Source organism: Tympanuchus pallidicinctus, unplaced genomic scaffold, assembly GCF_026119805.1.
Source record: "Tympanuchus pallidicinctus isolate F22 unplaced genomic scaffold, pur_lepc_1.0 scaffold4, whole genome shotgun sequence".
NCBI lineage: Eukaryota > Metazoa > Chordata > Aves > Galliformes > Phasianidae > Tympanuchus > Tympanuchus pallidicinctus.
The window spans coordinates 31,141,482-31,162,618 of NW_026294758.1; the positions used below are offsets into that span (position 1 = coordinate 31,141,482).

Sequence of the window (21,137 nt, forward strand, 5' to 3'; positions counted from 1 at the left end):
TATTGCTAGATACTTCCTGTCTGGAGTTTCTCTAGGAGGTTTTCTGAGTCGCAGAAAAGAGGTCAGAGTTCTAACAGCTGAATATGAGGGTGCTACAGCACTTTTCACCCAGGCAACACAAACTACAGAAGATGTAAACCCCCTTCCCCTCTGTCGTGTCTCAGTAGTACACAACTCAAAGCTAGAAAGACACAAGCAGGGTCTGAGTGTGTGCCCAGGAAGGACTCATTGCCCTTGCTTGGGATTGAGACTGTGGGGAGGAGGGAAAGGTCTCAACAACTTTCAACCCAAGCAGAAAAGTCTGTTGGTAAAATTTGGCAGAAAAATGCAGGACACCCCTTCTGTCCCTGGCCTTTTGAAATCCAACACAGACTACAGGCTGGCAAAATTTCCTAAGACCTGCATGATGTTCCCATGTCCAGACAGTGCTTTCAGTGAAAGAGAAGTAGGTAACTGTGCAGAAGATGTAAAAACAGTGAAAAAAACTGTTAAATGTCATTAATTGTATTCACAGCTTGCTTTTATCTGGCTGATGAATAGAGTGGAGTGGGGAGGCAGAGCAAGTGAGCTGGGGAAACCAGGAGGTTTACAAAATTCCCAGCTGCAAAGCCATCAGCAGTGGGCCAGTGGAGAAGGGGGAATGAGGACAACTACCTGCCTTTCATGAAAGTGCTTACAGGAAAGGTTACACTGAGGAGGGCATGAGACTGACCAGGGTTATGTTCCCCAGCTTCCGTGTCTGGGATAGGGCAGAGGAATTGCAGGGAGATCATGCTACAGGTGTGCACTGCAAGTTACACAGGCAGTTGAGAGAAAGCAGCGGGGGACAAACTCATTTTTCTAGGTAGCAGCTCTAGAGGCACTCGAGTGCAAGCACTGGAAGCGCTGCAGACGTGCTCTCTCGAGTTAGGTACAATCAGTGGAGATGTGGAAAGCATCTCCCTGGCAGCAGTGCCCCCCCTCCATGCAGCACAGACACAGCTGTGTGCGAGGATCGCTGGCATTTGCTGCTGATCAAGGAAAGGCTTAGAGTGCCTGGGACCCGCAGTCCCGGGCTAAGTATCTAGCCCCTTTGTGTTTAGATTTACTGAGCCAGCATTGAGCTGATTTGGCTCCTGGGGACGGGATAAGCACACAAGATAATGCTCTTCTCTCTCCTGGTGGGAAGCTGTTTTGGTGCCTTATTACTATAATTGCCAAATCCATCAGTCACTGCAGACTCTCCCTTGGACTTCATCTTCTTTTACCCTCTGCTCTGGAAAGGATAGACAGCCAGTTTGGACAATGCTTACTGAAAAGTGCTTGGGATTTTTTTATTCTGGGCTGTGTCTCTGGGCACCTTTGTTCCTGTCTTTCTTTAAAGGTAAGGTAAACCTGCATATGGTTGTCCATCTTTATTATTTTTCCCCTAAACACCAGTCACACCCAACCCCAACAACTTGTATCTGCATGTAGTTTAAACTTCATCAGAATCCAGTATTGAAGTTGAGGGGAGTTTTGTAATCAGTTTGTCTAAGTCTGTGGATCTTACGCTACTGAGCACCTTCTCGCAAAAAAGGAAGAAGTGTACTGTTTTAATGACAACTGAGCTGTTTTCACACTCAGAAATTAATTGAAATGATTGCATTTGGAGACAGAAGTCTCTTTTTAAGTTTTTATCAATGATTTTATTTTATTTATTTATTTTTTGGTGGAGAATGAGAAACTGAGGCTTTACAGGATGGATATGGGAATTGTATAGGTGAGTTGCTAAAAGTGTGTTTTTCTACAAAGAAAATACTATCAGAAGAAAAAAATTGTTTATGTGCGTGATTTGGTAATACTTGCAGCTGCATAAGCTTGTGAATTTACTATTCATAATTTAATGTTTTTCTCGTTTTAGTTTGTTTCAGTAAGAATCTTTCCAGACCATGATGGGTGTAAGTTAGAAATATCTAATAAAAATGGGCTCCTGTAGGCTGAGGTGTCACCTGTGATCAACCTGTCTTCTGAAGTTTCAGCATGTTACAAGTGAAAGTAATACCTGTGTTCCAAAACATGAAGGATTGCAAATGATAAAGATTTTTGAAGTGAAAAGGGAAGCTGAAATCAGCTGAAAACAGAAAACAGTTTTTAAAGGTGTTCAGGTTTCTGCACAAAATTTGCTTTTTTTATCTAATAGTTTTTTATATGAAGCATGCATGCCTGTAACAACTGAATTTTAAAACTGAATACTGCAGTGTTGGACCGTGTCATGTTATCTGTGGTTTCTGCATAGAGAAAGGAAGATTGTCTTTTTAAAGCAGAAAATGTAGTTCCCATGCTTGGGAAATGCAGAAGCACAGGAGAATATCCAGTTGCACTGGATTGTAAGTGCCACACAGATGATTCCTCACTGATTCATCTGAATCTGCAAAACAACTGTGAATCTCCCTGTTACAGCTCTGCATTTCAGCTGCCTGATGCAGCAGTGGTATTTCGGAAAATGTCCCTTCACCCTGCTAAGTTAAGAGACTTGCTACCTTTGTAAGACGTTTCTGTGCTACTTCAGAGCTGAGCTGAAATCCAAATGATGGCTGCTGGTTATTGATTTAGCTCTGTTTATATATAGGCACTCAAAACATCTCCTTTCAAATAGTGAGTGATCACTAATTCACCAAGGAGGATGTTCAGTTTCTGTGAGTAGCACTTCAAGACTCAAACTGCTTTTATAAATAATTGAGAGGATTTTTTATTAGGTGCTTTTACCACAAGTTTACAAGTATGTACTCTTACAGATAACTGCTAATACAGCATAAAATGAACCTCTAATGAAGGTGGGCCATTTTTACTCTGCACTATGGACATATCTATTTTCTTCAAGAAAAAGAAAGCCCACAGCAATTGGGCAGTTGAGGCAGAAGAAAAAAAATTGAGATGATCTTAATGTGGTATCAGTAGCAGAGCCTCTTAAGTAGTGAACTTCAGATGAACTCCCACAGGACTGCTCAATACATGGAAGTTGCAGCAAGCCTGTCATAATTAACACCACTCTCAGGTAGTGCTGTGTTGTTTCAACAGAATTCACAGTAGTAGTAATTTTTCACAACTGAAAGCTCCTGGGGAGCCGCTGACAGGTAAGCTGTAAAAATGATTAGGAAAAAAATGGCAAGCCACAGCACAACAAAAACAACAAAACTACAAGAACTCAATCTTTCCTCCCCCCCCCCCCCCCCCCCCCCCGAGTTCTTTCTATGACTTTCTGCTTCAGCAGCTTCATCCTGCTGCTGGGAGCCCTTACAGATGTGCCCTTCTTGTTTGATCATTGCACCACTTCTTGCCAAAGTGCCTGGAGGTAGCAGTGCTTTTCTGGGGGCTATAAGACCTAATGAAGGTGCACAAACTGGTCATCAGCTTCCTTGGATCCCAAATTACTTTTCTCGCGGTCAGATGTCCCTTCCAGGCCCAATGCAGAGTCTGAAAGAACATCTATAGGATCAGAGTGCTCTGTGAATCCAGCAGATACATAGCAATTTCAAGAGGAGCGTCTGGAAATCACTGCTTCAGGCAAGGATGTCAAGGAAGGAATGAGAACCACACCTGCTGCTTGCCTCATGCGTGGTGCACTCTGAGAGCCAGGGTACAGATGACTTGCAATGGATTTCTCCCAGGAAACATATTCCACTGGCCACAGTGAGACTTAGCCTCCCCAGGGAGTGTTACCTTCAGCTCAGCATGCAGTCCTTTGCTGGGTTTGAACATCCAAGTTAAACACACACTTTGCTGAATATCGAGCTGAAAGTCTCCAGCTAACCCATGTATTCTAATTACTATGATTACCATTTTATGTACATCCTTTTGTTGTCATTTTAAAGTGAGGCTACTTAACTGCCACACACCCCGCACAGAGCAGAGTCAGACCCCTTAGTTTCTGTGCTCTGTGCAGGCTGACATTAGAGCCTTAGTCTGGCCATGTGATTTTGAGAAGTCCAACCAAGGCAAAGGCAAGGTAAGGACAGAGATCCTCCTGCAGTCCTGAGGGAATGGAAGGGCTAAGAAGTATGTGACACATCCTGTGGCAGGGAATGCTGCAAACAAGCTCAACAGCTAAAGGACAGAAATGATGAAATAATTCCACATGACTTGTTTTGCACCAGTTGAGTAAACCAGCTTCTCTTTGGCTCGCTTACCATGGAGTTGAATTCCTGTGTTACAATCATTTTGTGCTTGATCACAGTTCTGCAGACTTGGATTAGCTCTGATGATCACATCAGAACACAGCTGGTGATCTTTATAAGCAAATCCTCAGTAGGACACTGAGGTTTTGGTTCACTTCTGTGCAAGCAGGTGCTGTTTCTGCAGTAGCAAAAATCATTGGCAAGACAGTCCCAAAAGGACAGGTTCTGCTGCCAGGCTAGAGTTTCTTTACTGTGAGCTAGTTAGTGACAGGAGTTTAGAGATCTCTGTAGCAGGAAGAATCAAGGCTGGTATTTAAATGCTAATCTGTAAAGTCTAAACTTTGGGGGCCTTAGTTGCATAGGAACGATGGAACTGCAGTGAACTGTAAAGATCAGAATGGTTTAGTCCAAGGAGACTGTTAAGTAGATGCTAGAAGTTCTGTATCTTAACAGAATACCATGTATTTTCGTGGCAATTTGGGTGTTCAGTGGAATGGCTTCACCTTCATAAAAATTAGCAGATCAGAAGCAGATATTAACATCAGATAATCTGTAGCCTTTTGTGATCTTCATTTGAAGTTTAAATGTAATATTTAGCCCATGTCTTCCAAGCTGATCCTCTCTGAGTTGTGTCACTCCACTGGTAGATACTTTATACAAAAGATAACAGTGTGATTGGCATTTAAAATAGGAATTATATGAGGAAGATGCTTGCAGATGTTGGTGTATTTTTCCATGTTGGTTTAAAAAGATTCCATGCATGACCTTGCAGAGTTGGGAAATTACTGCTAAATTTCTGCCATTGATGTATTATCTGGAAGCAAAGATACTGGAATCTGGTGACTGTAAATGCTGAGTGTGCAAGGAGATGACACATACACAGATTCAGACAGGACTTGTGCTTGTGGCAAAACTCCATCCGTAGGCATTGCTCTTCTCTGTGATCAGAAATGCCAGAGAAGAGGTACAGATCAACACACAGTAGATAAGCAGAGCTTAAGGCGAATCTGTGAGTTATGGTCTGCAACAGTTGCAGATCAGATGGTGCCTCTGGAGCTTTCATCCATGCTGCAACATAGGGGTACATCCAGTGGTTTCAGAACAGAAATTTGTACCCAACATTCAGGTTCTAAAGGTGGCTCCAGTTTTTTTTTTGTTTGTTTGTTACTCTGTACCTCTCCAAATAGAGGTACAGAAGAGGATGAGTTAGCAATGGCAATAAAATATTGGATGATTTTGTCAGGAACTTTACCAAGCCCAAAAAGAGAGAGGTACTTAATGTTTATATGGTGCAGTGGGTACAGTGAACAGCAGCATCCCTTCTCATAGTGCGTGAAGATGACTCTTACCAGAGTCTAAGAAAGGAGTTACATTAGTCACAAGGCAGGAGATAGAACACAATGGCTGTGATTTTCAAGGGAACAAAAGTACTGAAATGTCATTTGATTTCACTGTATGATCTGAATGAAGGTTTAATGCAGTATTCCACCTATCTGTTGTAATTGATAGAGAAAATGTTCCTAGTTCTGGAGTGATTAAAGTAGATCAAAACCTTGGGTTCACTCCTGGTATGGTTATTCAAAGACAACTGCATAATATAATTAAGGAACGAGTAAAGCTACCTTAGATTGGTAGGGTTAGCAGTGGTGATCAGCAGAACCCAAGGGAGTGACCGAGGTAGACAGGAGTTTATTGCAGATGTGGGACACACTCCTGAGCAAATATAGCTCAAAGAAAGAGTGTTGTTTAGTACAAGTTTACAGACACTTGTACTGTCATTCAGGACAAGAGCCACTCTGGTCCCTTCCTTTGACCAAAATCAAAACATCATGAAGTATAATGGCAGATGGGAGGTTTGTCAGCAAAAACAAGCTAGAGCTATAATTTGCAGTTTGGGTTGACAAGACTGTACACTGTGTTCCCTGAAGTTCAACTGTGGCTGCATAGAAAGGAATCTCTGGATCATTTTGATTTTCACCAAGCCAGGAGAAAATATTAGTTTGTAAATTGGAAAATATGTATTTGTAGATGCTGGAGTAAGTCTCCTTACTCAAGATTTGGTCTCTGGAGACTACTCTGGAGTAGTGGAGTGATTGCATCAGTGGACAAAGGAAGAGAAACTGATGTTTACTTGGACTTCTGCAAGGCCTTTGACAAGGTTCCATACCACATCCTTATTTCATAATGAGAATGTAGAATCATAGAATCACTCAGGTTGAAAAAGACCTTAAAGATCATTGAGTCCAACCGTGACCTAACCATACTACCCTAACTAATAACCCTCTGCTAAATCATGTCCCTGAGCACCACATCCAAACAATTTTTAAACACATCCAGGGAAGGTGACTCAACCACCTCCCTGGGGGGCCTATTGCAGTGCTTAACAACCCTTTCTGTAAAGAAGTTTTTCCTGATATCCAACCCAAGCTTATCCTGGCACAACCTGATGCCATTTTGCCTCGTCCTGTCCCCTGTCACCAGTGGGAAGAGATGAACTCTGCTCTCACTATAAACACCTTTCAGATATTGGCAGAGAGCAATAATGTCTTTCCTCAGCCTCCTTGTCCCCAAACTAAACAGCCTCAGTTCCTTCAGTTTCTCCTCATAGGGCATATTCTCCAAGCCCTCCACAAGCCTTGTTGCCCTTCTTTGGACCTGCTCCAGCACTTCCATGTCGTTTCTGTATTGAGGTGCCCAAAACTGAAGGTGCTCATGATACTTAAAGTACTTTGTGAGTACTCTAAGCTGGAGGAAGATGGATTTGAAGGGTAGACTATTCAGTGGATAAAAAGCTAGTTGGAAGATTGCAGCAAAAGGGTTGTGATTAATGGCTCTATATCCAGATGGAAGCAGGTGATATATGATGTCCCCAAGGATTCTGTCTTTGGACTGGTGTTCTTCCACATCTTTATCAACTATGTGGATGGTGGAATAGAGTGCACCCTCAGCGAGTTTGTTGGTGACATCAAGTTGAGTGGTGCATTTGACACAACAGAAGGAAGGGACACTATCCACAGGGACCTGGAGAACTGTGCCTGTATGAACCCAGTGAGGTTCAATAAGACCAAGCGCAAGGTGCTGCACTTATGTTGGTACAATCCCAGGTATGTGAACAGAATGGAAGAACTCACTGAGAACAGCCCTGTGGAGAAGGACTTGAGCGTTCTGGTGGATGAAAAGCTGGACATGAGCCAGCAGTGTGTGCTTGCAGACCAGAAGGCCAACTATATCCTGAGCTGCATCAACAGAGGAGTCGTCAATAGGGTGAGAGAGGAATTATCACCCTCTGCTCTGCCCTTGTGAGACTCCATCTGTAGTAGTACATTTACATCTGGGGCCCCAAACACAGAAGAGGTGTAGAACTCCTGGAACACGTACCAAGGAGGGCCACAAAGATGATCAAATGACTGGAGCACCTCTCCTCTGAGGGAGTTGGACTTGCTCATCCTGGAAATAGTTAGAAGGAGATGGAATTGCAGCCTACCAGTACTTGAAGGGAACTTATAAGCAGGAGAGGGACGTTTTATGTGGTCAGATAGTAATAGGAAAAGTGGGAATGGCTTTAAACTAAAAGAAGAGAAATTTAGGTTAGATGTTAGGAAAAAAGTCTTTACTCAGAGGGTGATGAGGCACTGGCACAGACTGCCCACAGAAGCTGTGGGTATCCCATTCCTGGTGTCGTTCAAGGCCGGGTTGGATGGGGCCTTGGGCAGCCTCATCTGGTGGATGGCACCCTAGCCCATGGAGTTGGAACTAAGTAGTCTGTAAGATCCCTTCCAGTCTAAGCCATTCGATGACTCTCTGACTCTATAATTCTGTGATATCCACAAAATTTTAATTAGCCTACCCCAGCCCTAAAAGAAGTGTTACCTGTGCTTGAAAGCTAAAGATCCTCACAAACGACTTGTGAATTGTATTACTTCCTTTCTTTGCAGTCCTGGTTACCTTCCTAGACTTCTCACAGATTTGATGTTAATGTTTGTGTTCATCATTATGTACTCATCTCTTCTTTCATCTCTTGCCCATTTTAGTATGTAACACTTTCCTACTAAGTATCTTTTCAAAGTCTACTTAAAGACAGAGGTCTAACCTCCATTGAGACCTTCTAGCTGATGTTATGAACAAAATATATACATATTATACTAAGCTAATGTACCTCACATGCTAATTAGAGACAATTCCAGTTTAAAGAACTTTGTTACGCTGGAGAAAAAACAACAACAACAACAAAAAAATCATTTACCATCCTGAAAATGGAATAATGCTAATAAACCCACATGTCACTGAGAGCTGGTGACATTCAGAGTATGGAAAACAGCTGTGTAGTTCATGACACAGACTGAGTTCTGCCACTTAATATGCCCAAAATCAAATCTGGCTGAATCAGCCAAATCAAACAACTTCTTATGATTTCTTATGTCTGAGTTCAGATCTCTACAGATCTTTGTTTTGTTAATCACAAGCCTAATTTGCTTCATCAAGACAATCCATTTCCCTCATCAAGACAGCCTTAGAAGGAGCTTTTGTCTTCAAGAAGGAATAAATTCAGACTTCCTGTTGGGAATTTTTGTGCCTGTATTTACAATTCCCTTTGTGTTTGAAAACTGCATCACCAAAATTGAAAAGATGTATTTTCCTATTTCCCAATTCAGGTGTGGAGCACAGACAAGGATGAAAAATGATCAGCTGTTCAAGATACTGTCAAAATTCTCAACAGCAAAACGCAGATCTCTTTCACAGGGCTCTGACACCACCTTTCTTGTCATCTATCATTTGAGTTTCTGACAGAGGAAAGACAAGCTTGCAACTTTCTTAACAGGTCTTACATTGTCCATCAGTGCCCTGCCTATTCCTCTCAAACATTGCAGCCCACTTACTTTGCTCACAGGCCATAGATAAGGCTTGAACAACATAGGAAGAGGATACAGGAGTTAACCCTGTCCTTGCCTTTTGCATCCTCAGTATCTTTGGTACTTTGTTTCATTATGCAAGAGCAGTTTTCTGGCAGGGCAGGGCAGGGCAGAAGTTCATCATTAATTTCCTAAATCTGGGAAAATCTACTTGGACAGAGAGGTATAGTAATAATAGCCGGTATCAAAGCAGATAAGCAAGTTTGGTGAAGGCTCAAAAGATGATACTTAAGAAGACAGATATTTTTTTTCTAAACCCAGTGCAGATAACAGTAGTGCTGAAGGCTGAAATGACATGTTCAGTTTGCTGTGCAACACTATTGTCCAGTTTCCATTTCCTACTCTGAAAATATTATGAATAGAAAATATTAGAAGGAAGGGAAAGATGAGACAACCTCCCAGGAAGAGAAATGTCCCTGAGATGTGAAGAAAACAAAGATGAAAATCAAGCATAGTTCTCCCATTTGTTAGTCACAAACTTCTCTCTATGAGATAGAGGAAGTGGCTTCTTTTTCACAGGTCAAAGGTGAGGGAGTGGCCTTGCCTCAAAACCAATGCTATGTAGTGAAGGTTCTTTGGCACTGGTGATAGTATGAAATTGCTCTGGAAGAAACAGGAGACAGGTCAGAGTGAAAATGTTGTGAATTGTCCTGTGGAAATGAACACCTTAGTGTGCCCAAACACACTGCAGTGGCTCTGGTCTGTTGCAGTGATGTTCAGTGGGCTTGGAGTGAGTTCCTTTTGTCTTACTAGCAGCACTCAGTAAAGCTCATAAGCTTTCCTTAGGAGGGCTTTCCCTTGATTACTGGCTTGGGTGCTGATATGTGCAGAGGTGAAGGGTTGTGACAAGCTGCCCTGCAAACCAGTGTGTGGGGGGAATTCAGAAGTGCACTCCAGTTTGCTGGTGACCATGTCCCCTGTGTCTCACTATTACCATATGATTCTAAGTCTTTCCATGGGCCTCCATCACTGCCTCTCCTGACAGATCCTGGGATGGCTGGTAGGAGTCATCTCCACACAACCACAACATCCTCTAACATGTTTCGGTGGGGAGCTGAAGATGGGATTGGATTCTCACTCCTGACCCTTGTCTGTCTTCCTCCTCCTGTGCTACCCACTTCTGTTTTGTAGTAACTACACTTATATTGCATGGAGCTGATGTAAACTAGCATCTCAGTAAAAAATCTGTTTTTTTATCCTGTATGCCTGCAGCTGGTTATGTTTCTTTCTAATCTGGAGCAATGAGGTAGTTCTGATAACTAGCAAATTTGAGAGGTATGCTGCTGTTAATATCTTAATGTGTGTCTTTTCATCTTACATGCATATCTCAGCCTTTAAAACATCTGCACCAAGCCATCAGGAGCACTGAAAAAATAATCCCATCCTTTCATTATATAATGGCCTATATACTCTTTTTAGCATGTTGTCATGTGCCTGAAGTCTTTGAGTTGAAACCCTTCCTCACGTACCCTTTAATACCCTTCTCTGCTGGGAGCTCTTTATCTGGTAGAAAGGAACAGAAATGACCAGTGTCAGGAAGAACAGGTCATTTTGCCTGAGAAAACATGGCATTTCTCACATTCCTCTAATGAAATCTGAATATAAGATGCAAAAATAATCTGCACAGTGAAAGCTGAAGATAAGAGTCAAAGATTACCCAGGAGGGAAGCAGATTAAAAAGAAGTTTTAAATGAGGGTTGTATTCAAATAAACATTACTTGGAAACACAGGGGGCTGAGGCAGCTGATACGATTGCATTGTCTTGTGTGCCTCTACTCTTCCCTGAAGATGTGATGGTGTGCATTTTAAATCAAAGGGCATTGAAAGAAATCATGCTTTTACAGCCACAGATAAAAGCGAAAATGCTGCACGTAAGAACAAAAGCGGATGGGACACATCTGTGACTCTGGGGATTAAGTGACATATGGTAGCTACATGCTTTACATTCTCAGAAAGTGGGAAAATATACAAAATAAGGTGAGAGCTTTTTAATAGTTACCAAAGCAGTGTAACTATACTATATTTGTGTAAGTGTTGTTGCCATTCCAATTATTTATGTCAGTGAAGTCACCTGTGAAACAAATTGGTTTTAATCCTCTCCTGTTACTTCCCTCATAATTCATAGTTGTATGTGCTTTATATCCTCCTGTGATCATTTTACTTGCATTCTTACAAGCATACCTAAAATCCCTAAAAGCAAACAGTGATAAACTAAAAAGAAAACAAATAATGAAATGCTCTGGAAGAATCTGCAGTTTGTTAGGAAAATACTTAAGAATTCCGGGAGCTAGCTCTGCTGCTCAAGGGTTTTCGTAATGGCTTTTGCTGTGTAAATGTTCCAGTCACACTTATGTATTAGGTAATCCTGATACAATTAAATATAAAAATGCTACCAGTATAACAGACACTAGTTTTCACAGAGTCCAGAACTCCATCAGGTTTTTTTTTTTTTGCAAAACATTAAAAAGCAAAACTAACAGAAACCACCCCAAAAAAAGGGAATGTGGCAAAAGAACAGTACACAAAGAGGAAAATGCTACAGAAATATTGTGAAAAACCTGCAGAAAATACAAAAAAAGTAAATAAATAGACACAATATTTCTGCAGTTTTGGACCTTTTCTGAAGCAGCAGGGGACAAAAATCTTTGAACACGTAATCAGCCAGGAATATATGTTGATTTTAACAGCTGTGCTTATGCAAATTCTTCTTGGTATGGTTTTTGAAAAATATAAGAGAAAGGCATGCTTTGTAACTCAGAAACACAACGGCATGCAGATGTGTCAATAAAAATGGCATAGGAAGAATAGGACGTTTGAACTGAAAATGCTTTATGTATGAATAGCTTCCCTAGTTCTGCATGAATAAAGCAGTAGCTCAGGACTGTGCCAAGAGAAAACAACCAGAAAGAGTTCAGCTAGAACAGAAGCTGGTTCAATGCAGATAAAATAAAATAAAATAAAATAAAATAAAATAAAATAAAATAAAATAAAATAAAATAAAATAAAATAAAATAAAGAGATTATCAAAATAAATCCAGGAAACAACATTAGCAAGAGGTGGAATAATCAATAAATGTAGATAGGATGGGTCAGATCAGCTTGGAAATCCCTGTACTTTCATCTTCCTTCCTATTAATGTTTCACTGTTTAGTTGCTCTGCTTAGGAAGACATTCTGTGGCCCACAACAGAAATACTAGATTAAGAAGTTGACCCCTTTTGGAGCAAACCTGGGGAACTGGCAAGGCTGCCTTGGAGCTCAGGGAGGTCAGCATGCCAAGCAGAGCAGTAGGATCTAGCAGCCAAGATATGACAGCCCTGCTCTGACCTTCTGACCTTCCTGGGGCTAGCACAGGTGCAATCTATACAGAGATAGTTGTGATTGTGACAGCCTTTCTTACCAGACAACACTGAGCAGCCTCCAGACCAAACAGCCCCTTTGACAGCTCTGAAGCCAAACCCACAGAAGGTGCAATGAGTGTTGTGTTGGCACAGTAGGAAGTCAGGATGCCACTCCAGCACAGAAGAAGCAAGCCAAGTCCAGAGGAACAAGGCAGACAGAGAGGGTAGAAGAGGCCTGTGGTCAGCCCATAGCCACTTGTTGTGTGTTTCTTCAATAGGACAAGCAAACTGTTAGTGGAGGAAGCCAGTGCAAACCACATGCAGCACACAGGGTAGGGGTAGTGGCTTCACTGGTTTTGGTCAGATTACTTTCTTTTTCTTTTTTTCCTACCGGGAGGTTGGGGGTCATTTAAACACCTAACTTTAGTTTTGTGGAAAGCACAGATACCTGAGTCACACTCAGGTCAGTGTATCTTATGTCACCACAAAGCACACATGCTAACTGAGGCAGCTCTCCTTGACATCACCAGCAGCAAGACATTTTGTGCTTGAGTGTAGGCATGCCCAGTTGCTGAGTTGGAGGTGACATCAGCCAACACCAGCTTGATCTGATCTCAGTATCTCAGAGAATTCAAAACCCTTTATAAGCGCCATAGTGGCTCATAGTCAGTATGAGACACCATCTGTGCAAATCTTATCAGAGATGCCTCTCTCCTTCTAGCCGTTAAGCCACACTTATCCAGATTCCTGGATGCAATTATTAACTTGCTTCTAGACTTGCTCTGAGGAGATCTCTACAGCTTAGCTACTAAAGCTTTGCAGATGTTTATTTGATAACCAAATATTTTGTGTTTTATTCCTATTGACTCTGCCTAACCTGTCTGGGGAATTGCAACATGTCTATATCCAACTGCTGAAATCCTACATGCAAACTGTGTGTGTGCAGAGAAAGATGGAGCCAAACTGTGAGCTGGTAGCAAGGTGCCTTTTTTTATTTCTTGTAGAAATAACTTAAGGCAAGCATGCTGTAGGTGAATGGTGGAGAAGGACAGCTGTTCCCATGCATTTCAGAAATAAGCCCATAGAGAAGCCACATCCTGATTTTTCATTTACATCATAGGACTCCCTGATCCAGCACACCACACTGCTCCCCATGAGGTATTTCTCTAATCTCACAGTAATACATTTAAAGGGACACATATTTTATTGTATTTCTTGTTAGAGAAGATGGTAGCATACTGCAATAGAGAAATATTTCCTGGGCAGGTTAACTTGCAGGGTAGTTCTCAGCAACTCTGTCCTAAAAAGAAACATTTTCATTATAATGTGTGTTTCCAGAAGAATTCTGTAGCTGCTTATGGGTCACAATTATCAACTGGTGAACATTGCAGTGTGGGTGTGTTGTAGACTTTGCACAGGCTACTGTATGAGAGGAGATCCAGAGAGGTACAAACTACATTAACGTAGTCCATGAATACATCTACTCTACATGAAGCTCTTCACAATACCATAAGGGGACTTTATCCCTGCCATGGGTTAATTGTCTTGTGCCTGCCAAATGTCTGCAAACTGCAGGAGCAGCTTAGGGAACCAGTTTAGGTTACACAGAGTGTAAAGCTGAGTCACAGCATACTCCAAAATTCTGCCTACCTTTCGCAATTGCATTTCACTTAATAATTCCAGCCCAGCAGCCTTTTGTTTCAAGAGAGAAATCCAGCAGCCCTGATGGGGACACTGAGATGAAATACCTTCTATTATAGAAGCTTACAACATTCCTTGCTGGAAATCATGTTCTGTTCCCAGATTTTATTTTGCTTGTTTGTTTTCAATTTCTGGTCCCACATATAGCCAGCTTCGGTGCCCTTTCCACAAAATAGAGCCCTTCAGTATCTGGTGCACATCCCCTCCAAGTTCTCAGTACTTTTTATCCCTTTCACCAGAAACAGAACTTGGAAATCAAATTTGATCATTAAAAATAACTAACTGAATAAATAAAAATAATTTTCCTTTTAAAAAAAATTGTATTTCTTCTATTTCAGTCTGTTACCATTTCTACTTGTGTGTTCGTTTGAGAATGATTTCCTACTGTTTCCTATATAATTCAGCAACACATGGGATACTGGCTGAGGCAGTGGGACTTTTTTTACTCAGAGTGAGCAGTCTTTGATTTTATAATCAAAGACGCTACAGCCAGAAAACATCATTCTTAATGTCTGCGCCAGTTACTTGTACTTCTCCTGTAACACACATAGCGAAGCAAGTCTGTTTGGTAGCAGACTTTGGGAGACTAACCTAGCATCATTAAGTTTTGACACCCAACTTCCAGCCTAATTGAAAAGGTGAAACAACGCATTAGTGACCAGTGAGCTCACAGTGCCTCTGCTTTTGATAAGGTTTCTGTGTCTGAGGGGTAGGCAGTGGAAAAGCTTATTCTACCAGTATTCCTCAGAGATCCAGACTTCCTCATCTCCATCAAACACTCCACTTAGCACACAGAGATGTAATGTCACAATGCATTAACACAAGCATTGCAAGAGAAAAAAGCAGCAATCTCTCTGGAATAGGAGACATTCAGTATTTGAAAATTACAATTTAAAGAAAAAGTCTATGAAAACAAAGGTCTGACTTGCCACCCACCTCATTTCCTCCTCCGAAGCAAACGTAACAGAGAAATGGTATTGTGATTGGACTTCCCCGGTCTTTGTAATGCCAACAACTGCCACAGCTACATTCTAGGACACTCCAAGACATCCACTGCTTCTGAATCTCTGTAATTTTATATACTTAACTGGGAACGCACAGACATGTAGCTATTCATGCCAGTTCAGCCAGGCAGTGTATAGACCAGCTAAGGACACCTTAACAATTTTGATTACAAGAGGTAGGAAAGTAACAGGACCCCACTGCAGAGGGGAGAGTTGAGGATGGGATGGCAAACCAGGTTTAAGAAGAGCAGTAATATGTAGTAAAACGCTGTAAGCTGAGCTCACAGTGTGAAGACATTTTCCTGGAATACTTAAGGTTATGCTCACGTCTCTTCCAGTCAGACCTCTCTGAACGAGCTCTTTTAATGCACCACAACAGTGGTGATATCAGGGCACCAAAGCCAAGCTGACTACCAGAGCCTGGAGAAGGCACTTCACTGTTGCAAAAGCTGAGGTAGACAGTTTAAAAGGAATTTTGGAGGCAACCATTACATAAGCACTCAGGGTGAGGGCAGAAGTACAGACAGTCATTCCTTCCCTAAAGCGCAGGAACATGGAGAAGGAAGTTAGGGGAGCATGCTGGGCAAATGAAACGACAGCAAATTTGCTCAAATCATAGAGTCTCTATCCATTAGATACTGTGTTGCTGTTTTCCCTGTTTTCCTTCTTACAGAAGGGTCTTACAAGGGAATTGGGGTGTGCTGAGGCACTGGAAAAAAAATATTGAGAACCTAAATTAGTACCTTGCAGAAAAGCTTGTTTAAGCTGGTGAAGCAGAGAAACTGTGGCCAGAACTGCTTATTGCAGATGGTTAAACATGGCATTCAGTGTGTCAGCAAGGGCTATTGGAGCAGCCCTAAGGCATCTCATCCCCTCATACCCCATGACCATGTAATGTATTATTCAAAAAGTGTCCATAAAACTGATACGTCAGTGCAGCTCACCAAATTAAACAGAAATACTTCTCATTCACCAGGCACTGCCATATTCAGAAGCCACAAAATTCTGTTTAGTACCAGAAAAGCCAAAGGGAACATGAATTCAACAGGATTATAAATAGAGCAATATTACCGGCTTTAAAAGGTCTGGCTGCTGTATTTGAGAGATGCCTGTTCCAGGCTTACAGGGCTTGCTGAGCACAGTAAAAAGCTGGGGAATAGGAAAGCTGGCTCTTAGTGTTTGCTTGGATTGTCACAAAGGCATTCAAATGAACTACTGTGGGAGGAGTCCTGGCCTCAGTGTGAAGAGCTCTGGTCAAGAGTTTAAGAGTTACATGCACAGACACCAGAAGCTGCAGTGGAGTAAAAATGCTTCAGTCCAAAGTAATAACAATTCAGAGAGTAGATTCCCTCTCAGGGGTTGGTTTTCCACAGATCCGGGAATGCATACTCACACTGACAAGAGTGATTTGTCCTCAGGGAGCTGCAGCCCATGACACTCACCCTGTCTGATGCATCTCTCAGTAATGCTCAGGCTGTCACCAGCCAGAGCACCAGCATGTGCACTTTTTGGGGGACCTGAGCTCCTGAGCAGTGTATCCCAGCAAACTGCTGGCGTTGACAGGGATGAGCCCTGATCCATCACTGCTGCATCCATGATAGCTGTGGCCAGGAAGCACAGCAAAAACACTTACATGAACTCTCTCTGTACCCAGTGCACAGCTGAGGAGCCAATACACAGCAGCATTATGCAATTTAATCACATACTGAGGTTCTGCTAGTCATTAACAAGTTTATGTGTCTGCATGGCATCTTCTGCTGAATATTCCCACAGAAAGAGAAGTTAAACATCTAACATCTTCAGTTCAATATCACCATTGTGCATATCTATCAAATATTCTAGCCTTCATACCATCACCTTATTTGGAAGAAAGGCAAGGGAAGTAACCCAAAGCCTGGAGAGACTGCCACATAAAACTGAAGGCAGTGTGAAGCAGGCTTTTTACTACTTCCTGAGTACACACCCAGAAAAGCCTGATAAATCTGCTGTGAGTAATAAGTATACCTGTTGCTCATGCTGGATAAACGCAGAATGTGTCCAAGTAATACCAGCGCTGGCACACTGCAGTCCACTGCAGGAAATAAGAATGAGCAAATAAAAAAAGCTCTCTTACTACCTTCCAGCAAGTTGTCTGATAGTTTTGGAGCCTCTGACCGTTGTCAGGAGGGAAACCCAGATGTGGGGAACTTTTACTCTGAGCCCAAAAGACTGCTCAGTAGTTCCTGAGTGTTTGTAAATAGCTAGAGCATTAATAGTTATTCTCTTTAGAAGTTCGTCAGTCACATATGCAGAAAAGACGTGTCTGTCACACCTATATTAGAGATTTGGAGAACTTTTAGGAAATGCTTTCAAATTACTGACACATTAAGAAGCATTTTTTGCTAAACAGACAAATTATCATTTGTCCCCCTTGGGACAGCACGACCAGCCTGAGTGACAGTGACCTTCTTTCTTTTCTCCTAGTGTCTCAGCAGGGTGAAAGCCAGAGACGCTTGTACAGAGATCTACTGAGAAACTACAATCGTCTGGAGCGCCCAGTCATGAATGACTCCCAGCCCATTGTAGTTGAGCTTCAGCTTTCTTTGCTGCAGATAATTGATGTGGTAAGTCGCTGGCTCTCTACGGTACCCATTCAGCATAATATATCTGATCTCTCATGTAGGTACCAAACACTTGATCTTAATCAGTCTGTCAGAGGTGAGAGCAGGCTGGCTTTGACTGAGCATTCTTCCTAAGTGCTGGAGTACGTGTTTTGACATTTTTTAAAGAGTGAATATCCTCCTAGAAGCACAAGTTCTGATACAACATGAGCTGCAAGAAAATTATGTAGTTTTCCACTTTAAAGAGAAAAAAAGAATGCGGTAGTTTAGAAGCCATGTGTCATTACAAATTATTAATATGTTCTTCTCAGAGCCATGCAGGATGCAATCACTAAAGACCATGTGCATTGTTAAAAGCCAACATCACATCAGTTACACCTTTTCTTTAGACATTATAGTGGCATTGACCTCTTTCCCCCTTTTTTTTTTTGCACTACAATTGAAAGATTCTGCCTTGAGATGAAGTTAGAAATGCATAAAAGCAAAAGCTGGAGGCATAGCCCTCTAATTGTCTTTGCTGATCTCTCTGCAACATACATTTCAAGTCTGGAGATTTGAGCAATGGAAAATTTCACCATAATATACTGAATTCAAATCCCTTTTTCATCCCGAAGAGGATTCTCTGTCATGAAATACACTATATAGAATTTAATTTGCATGCATGGAAAACAGAACAGTCAGGAGGACAGTTTTAACCACTTTCAGCTTGTCAAAGCAACAAACAGCTGACAAATCAGTGCTCTTCCCTTCTTCTTTCTCCCCTCTCCTGCCCTCCTTTCCTCTCCCCTCCCCTCCCCTTCCTTCCATAGCCATATGGAATTGTTTCTAGTGTACTGTCACTGCTGGGAAGAGAACAAGGAGGAGAGAGAAAAACTTCTAAATATTGTGCATGTGCAGACCAATTTGTCACAGGTCTCAAACATACAGACTTTTTTAAATATCCACAACCTTTTTGAAGATGTGCAGCTCACCTTCTCTGGAGGGGCAAGCAGGCCCCTGGTGCTCTGGCCCTCCAGAATCATGCAGCACCAGTGCCAGTTGTGGTCCTCCTGCAGCGGGCAGCAGCCACTCAGGCAGGATAAGCTGCTTTCTCTTTTGTCACATTAGCAAATGCACCGAGCTGGAAGAGAGAGATCAGTACCCTTAGCTGAAGTCACTCATTCATGGCAAGAGCTCACAAACCTCTTCATGAACGAAAGAGCAGATAAATCCTCCAGCTACTTTCAAGTAAATTTCAGTGAGCAATTCCAGGTTTAGCAGAGGCATCTTAGCTCCAAAGATCTTGCTTCAAACATTCTTTTTCCAAAACAGTGTTTTCATGCAGTAATTTGAAGGTTAGGGGTAGCAGAGGGGACTTTTCAGCCTTCAGGCTGTGACTGTACATTTTCAAAGTCAGTCAGTCAGTTAGAGGGAAGAGTTACATAAAACTTTTTTTCAGCTGGGTTTCACATGCCCATGTGAAATGCATCCTTTCAGCAGGCTACATTTCTTTAAGTGCTCTATCTGTGTTATGTCAATGCCTGTTGCAACCAATTTAATTCCTCTATTGCAAACATTTTGATTGTCTGCAGTAGGAAAGGGGTCATCTAGATGGTCATGCATACATAGAAACCAGCTTTGCTTCCTTGCACACAGTACAGATGCTGTAAATTCTTCAGCTCAGAGCATTATGCAACCTGCAATTTCAGTAATGCAGAGTAACCTGAAATTTGTTTACTACACAATGTGAAAAAAAGTGTCTGTCTCCTCCAGTCCTTTGTGCATGGACTAAAGTATCCTCATTCACACAATACAGTAGCAGAAGAATACACGTCAAGGACCATATGAGTTGAGCTTATCATGCTTATCATCATAAGAGTTGCATGGGGACATCTGCATGGGAACAGATGGGCACTGGACTACTCTCTGGTTGGGTGTAGACAGTATTTTAATTTGTTGATAAGGGAGAAATATCCTTCTTTCTTTACACAAAGCATTTAGGCGATCATTTCTCTTCTTGCTATCTTGAGAGCTGCACCATGTACTACTTCCAGCAGTGGAAACATTGTCTGGGATGTCAGTGATAATGTGGCTGCCACTCAAGTTTCTGCAATGGAAGGGTAAAAGGGCCAATGTGACGTCAACAAGTGGCTGAACCAATCAGCTTAAAAATCCACAGAACACCATTCCCATGGGGGCCAGCACCCAATATAGGAAGTGAAACGTGAACAATCTGTCAGGAAGCAAGTTCTCAGTGTGAACGCTGCTGCTCAGCCTCCGCTGCTGGCAGAACAGATTGCAGCATCTGGATGCTCCAGCTGCTGAAAGAAACACTTGTTTAAGAGGTGGGTTGTGATATAAAGAGCAGCAGACGAGGTACAAAAGATCAGTAACCTCTTTTAGCTGCATGCATCACAAGGCCAACCAAGGGGTGTCTCACTCAGACAAGAGGCCAAAGCCAGCTGCCAGACTCAAAACCTTGAAGAACATGTTCTCTGCTTTTCACAGAGGCAAATGCAAGTGAAGGACTGTCTCTTCACAAGGCCTGGGTTGCCATGTCCAGGGATCACTCTTACTTGGGGCTTCCACATTCCCTAAGTCATTTCCTGGCACCAGTAGTGGATTTGGCTGGTGAAACCTCCCACAGAGCACTGCTAGGCAAGTGCTCTCTGACAGCCTGACAGCCCAAGCAAGGGTAGAGCACATCCAAGAGTACCTGGAACAAGATTCGTCTTCTTTCTTTGTCTAAAATTCCAGCCCATCAGAAAGGCTGGACAAATCAAGAGATGAGATATTTTTCACAGAGAAGAAATGGAATGCTTTTTCACTGGGGCCTGTTAGGTAGAAAATATTTGTCATCATGAATAGCAGTTTTGATCACTCCTGCTGGCACCTGCAGGGAACCTTATCTGAGGGGATCTACATCCTTTATGTCAGAGTATGGTGAGACATCCTAAAAAATACCATCTTTTTTTTTCAGCTTTCTTTCTGCTTGTGATACTGCTTACTATTATCTTCAGCTCAGTGCATCAATGCTACTGCAACAGTTTCCTCACTGCCCTTTGTTATCCAGAGCAAAAGCTTGTTTGATTTGCTTTTCTAGGACACATTTCCTCAAAGTGCAATTTTAAAAATACCATGAAAAAAGAGGAACCCACCAGTCAACTAACAGAAATGTGTAATGAATAAAACTGGAGCACGTATCACAGACTTTAAAAAAAAATTCCAAATAAAAAGCCTCATTTTAAGAAGAGTGCTTCAAAATGGCTGCACAATGCTGCAGAGGTAATAAATGCCTCAACCTCCAAATTTCCTACAACAGTGTTGATGCCCTTCAGAAGCAATACACAGTTAAGCACATTCCTTGGCCTCATGTGAGAAAGAGGGAGTGCACAGACACCACTCTCACATTGTTATCTTCTGCAGAGCCATCCAAAGGTCTGGTTGTGCATCTCCTCTCATGTCAT

General features: G+C 42.1%; 1 protein-coding gene across 1 annotated transcript in view; it reads left to right on the forward strand.

Moving 5' to 3' along the window:
• The first annotated feature begins 1,284 nt into the window (after positions 1-1,284).
• Positions 1,285-21,137, forward strand: part of LOC128089596 (neuronal acetylcholine receptor subunit alpha-7-like) — a 62,660-nt gene continuing 42,807 nt past the window's right edge. The window contains exons 1-2 of the mRNA XM_052701201.1: positions 1,285-1,363; positions 17,555-17,694. Coding sequence (XP_052557161.1) covers positions 1,285-1,363; positions 17,555-17,694 — 219 coding nt within the window. The remainder of the gene's footprint in view (positions 1,364-17,554; positions 17,695-21,137) is intronic.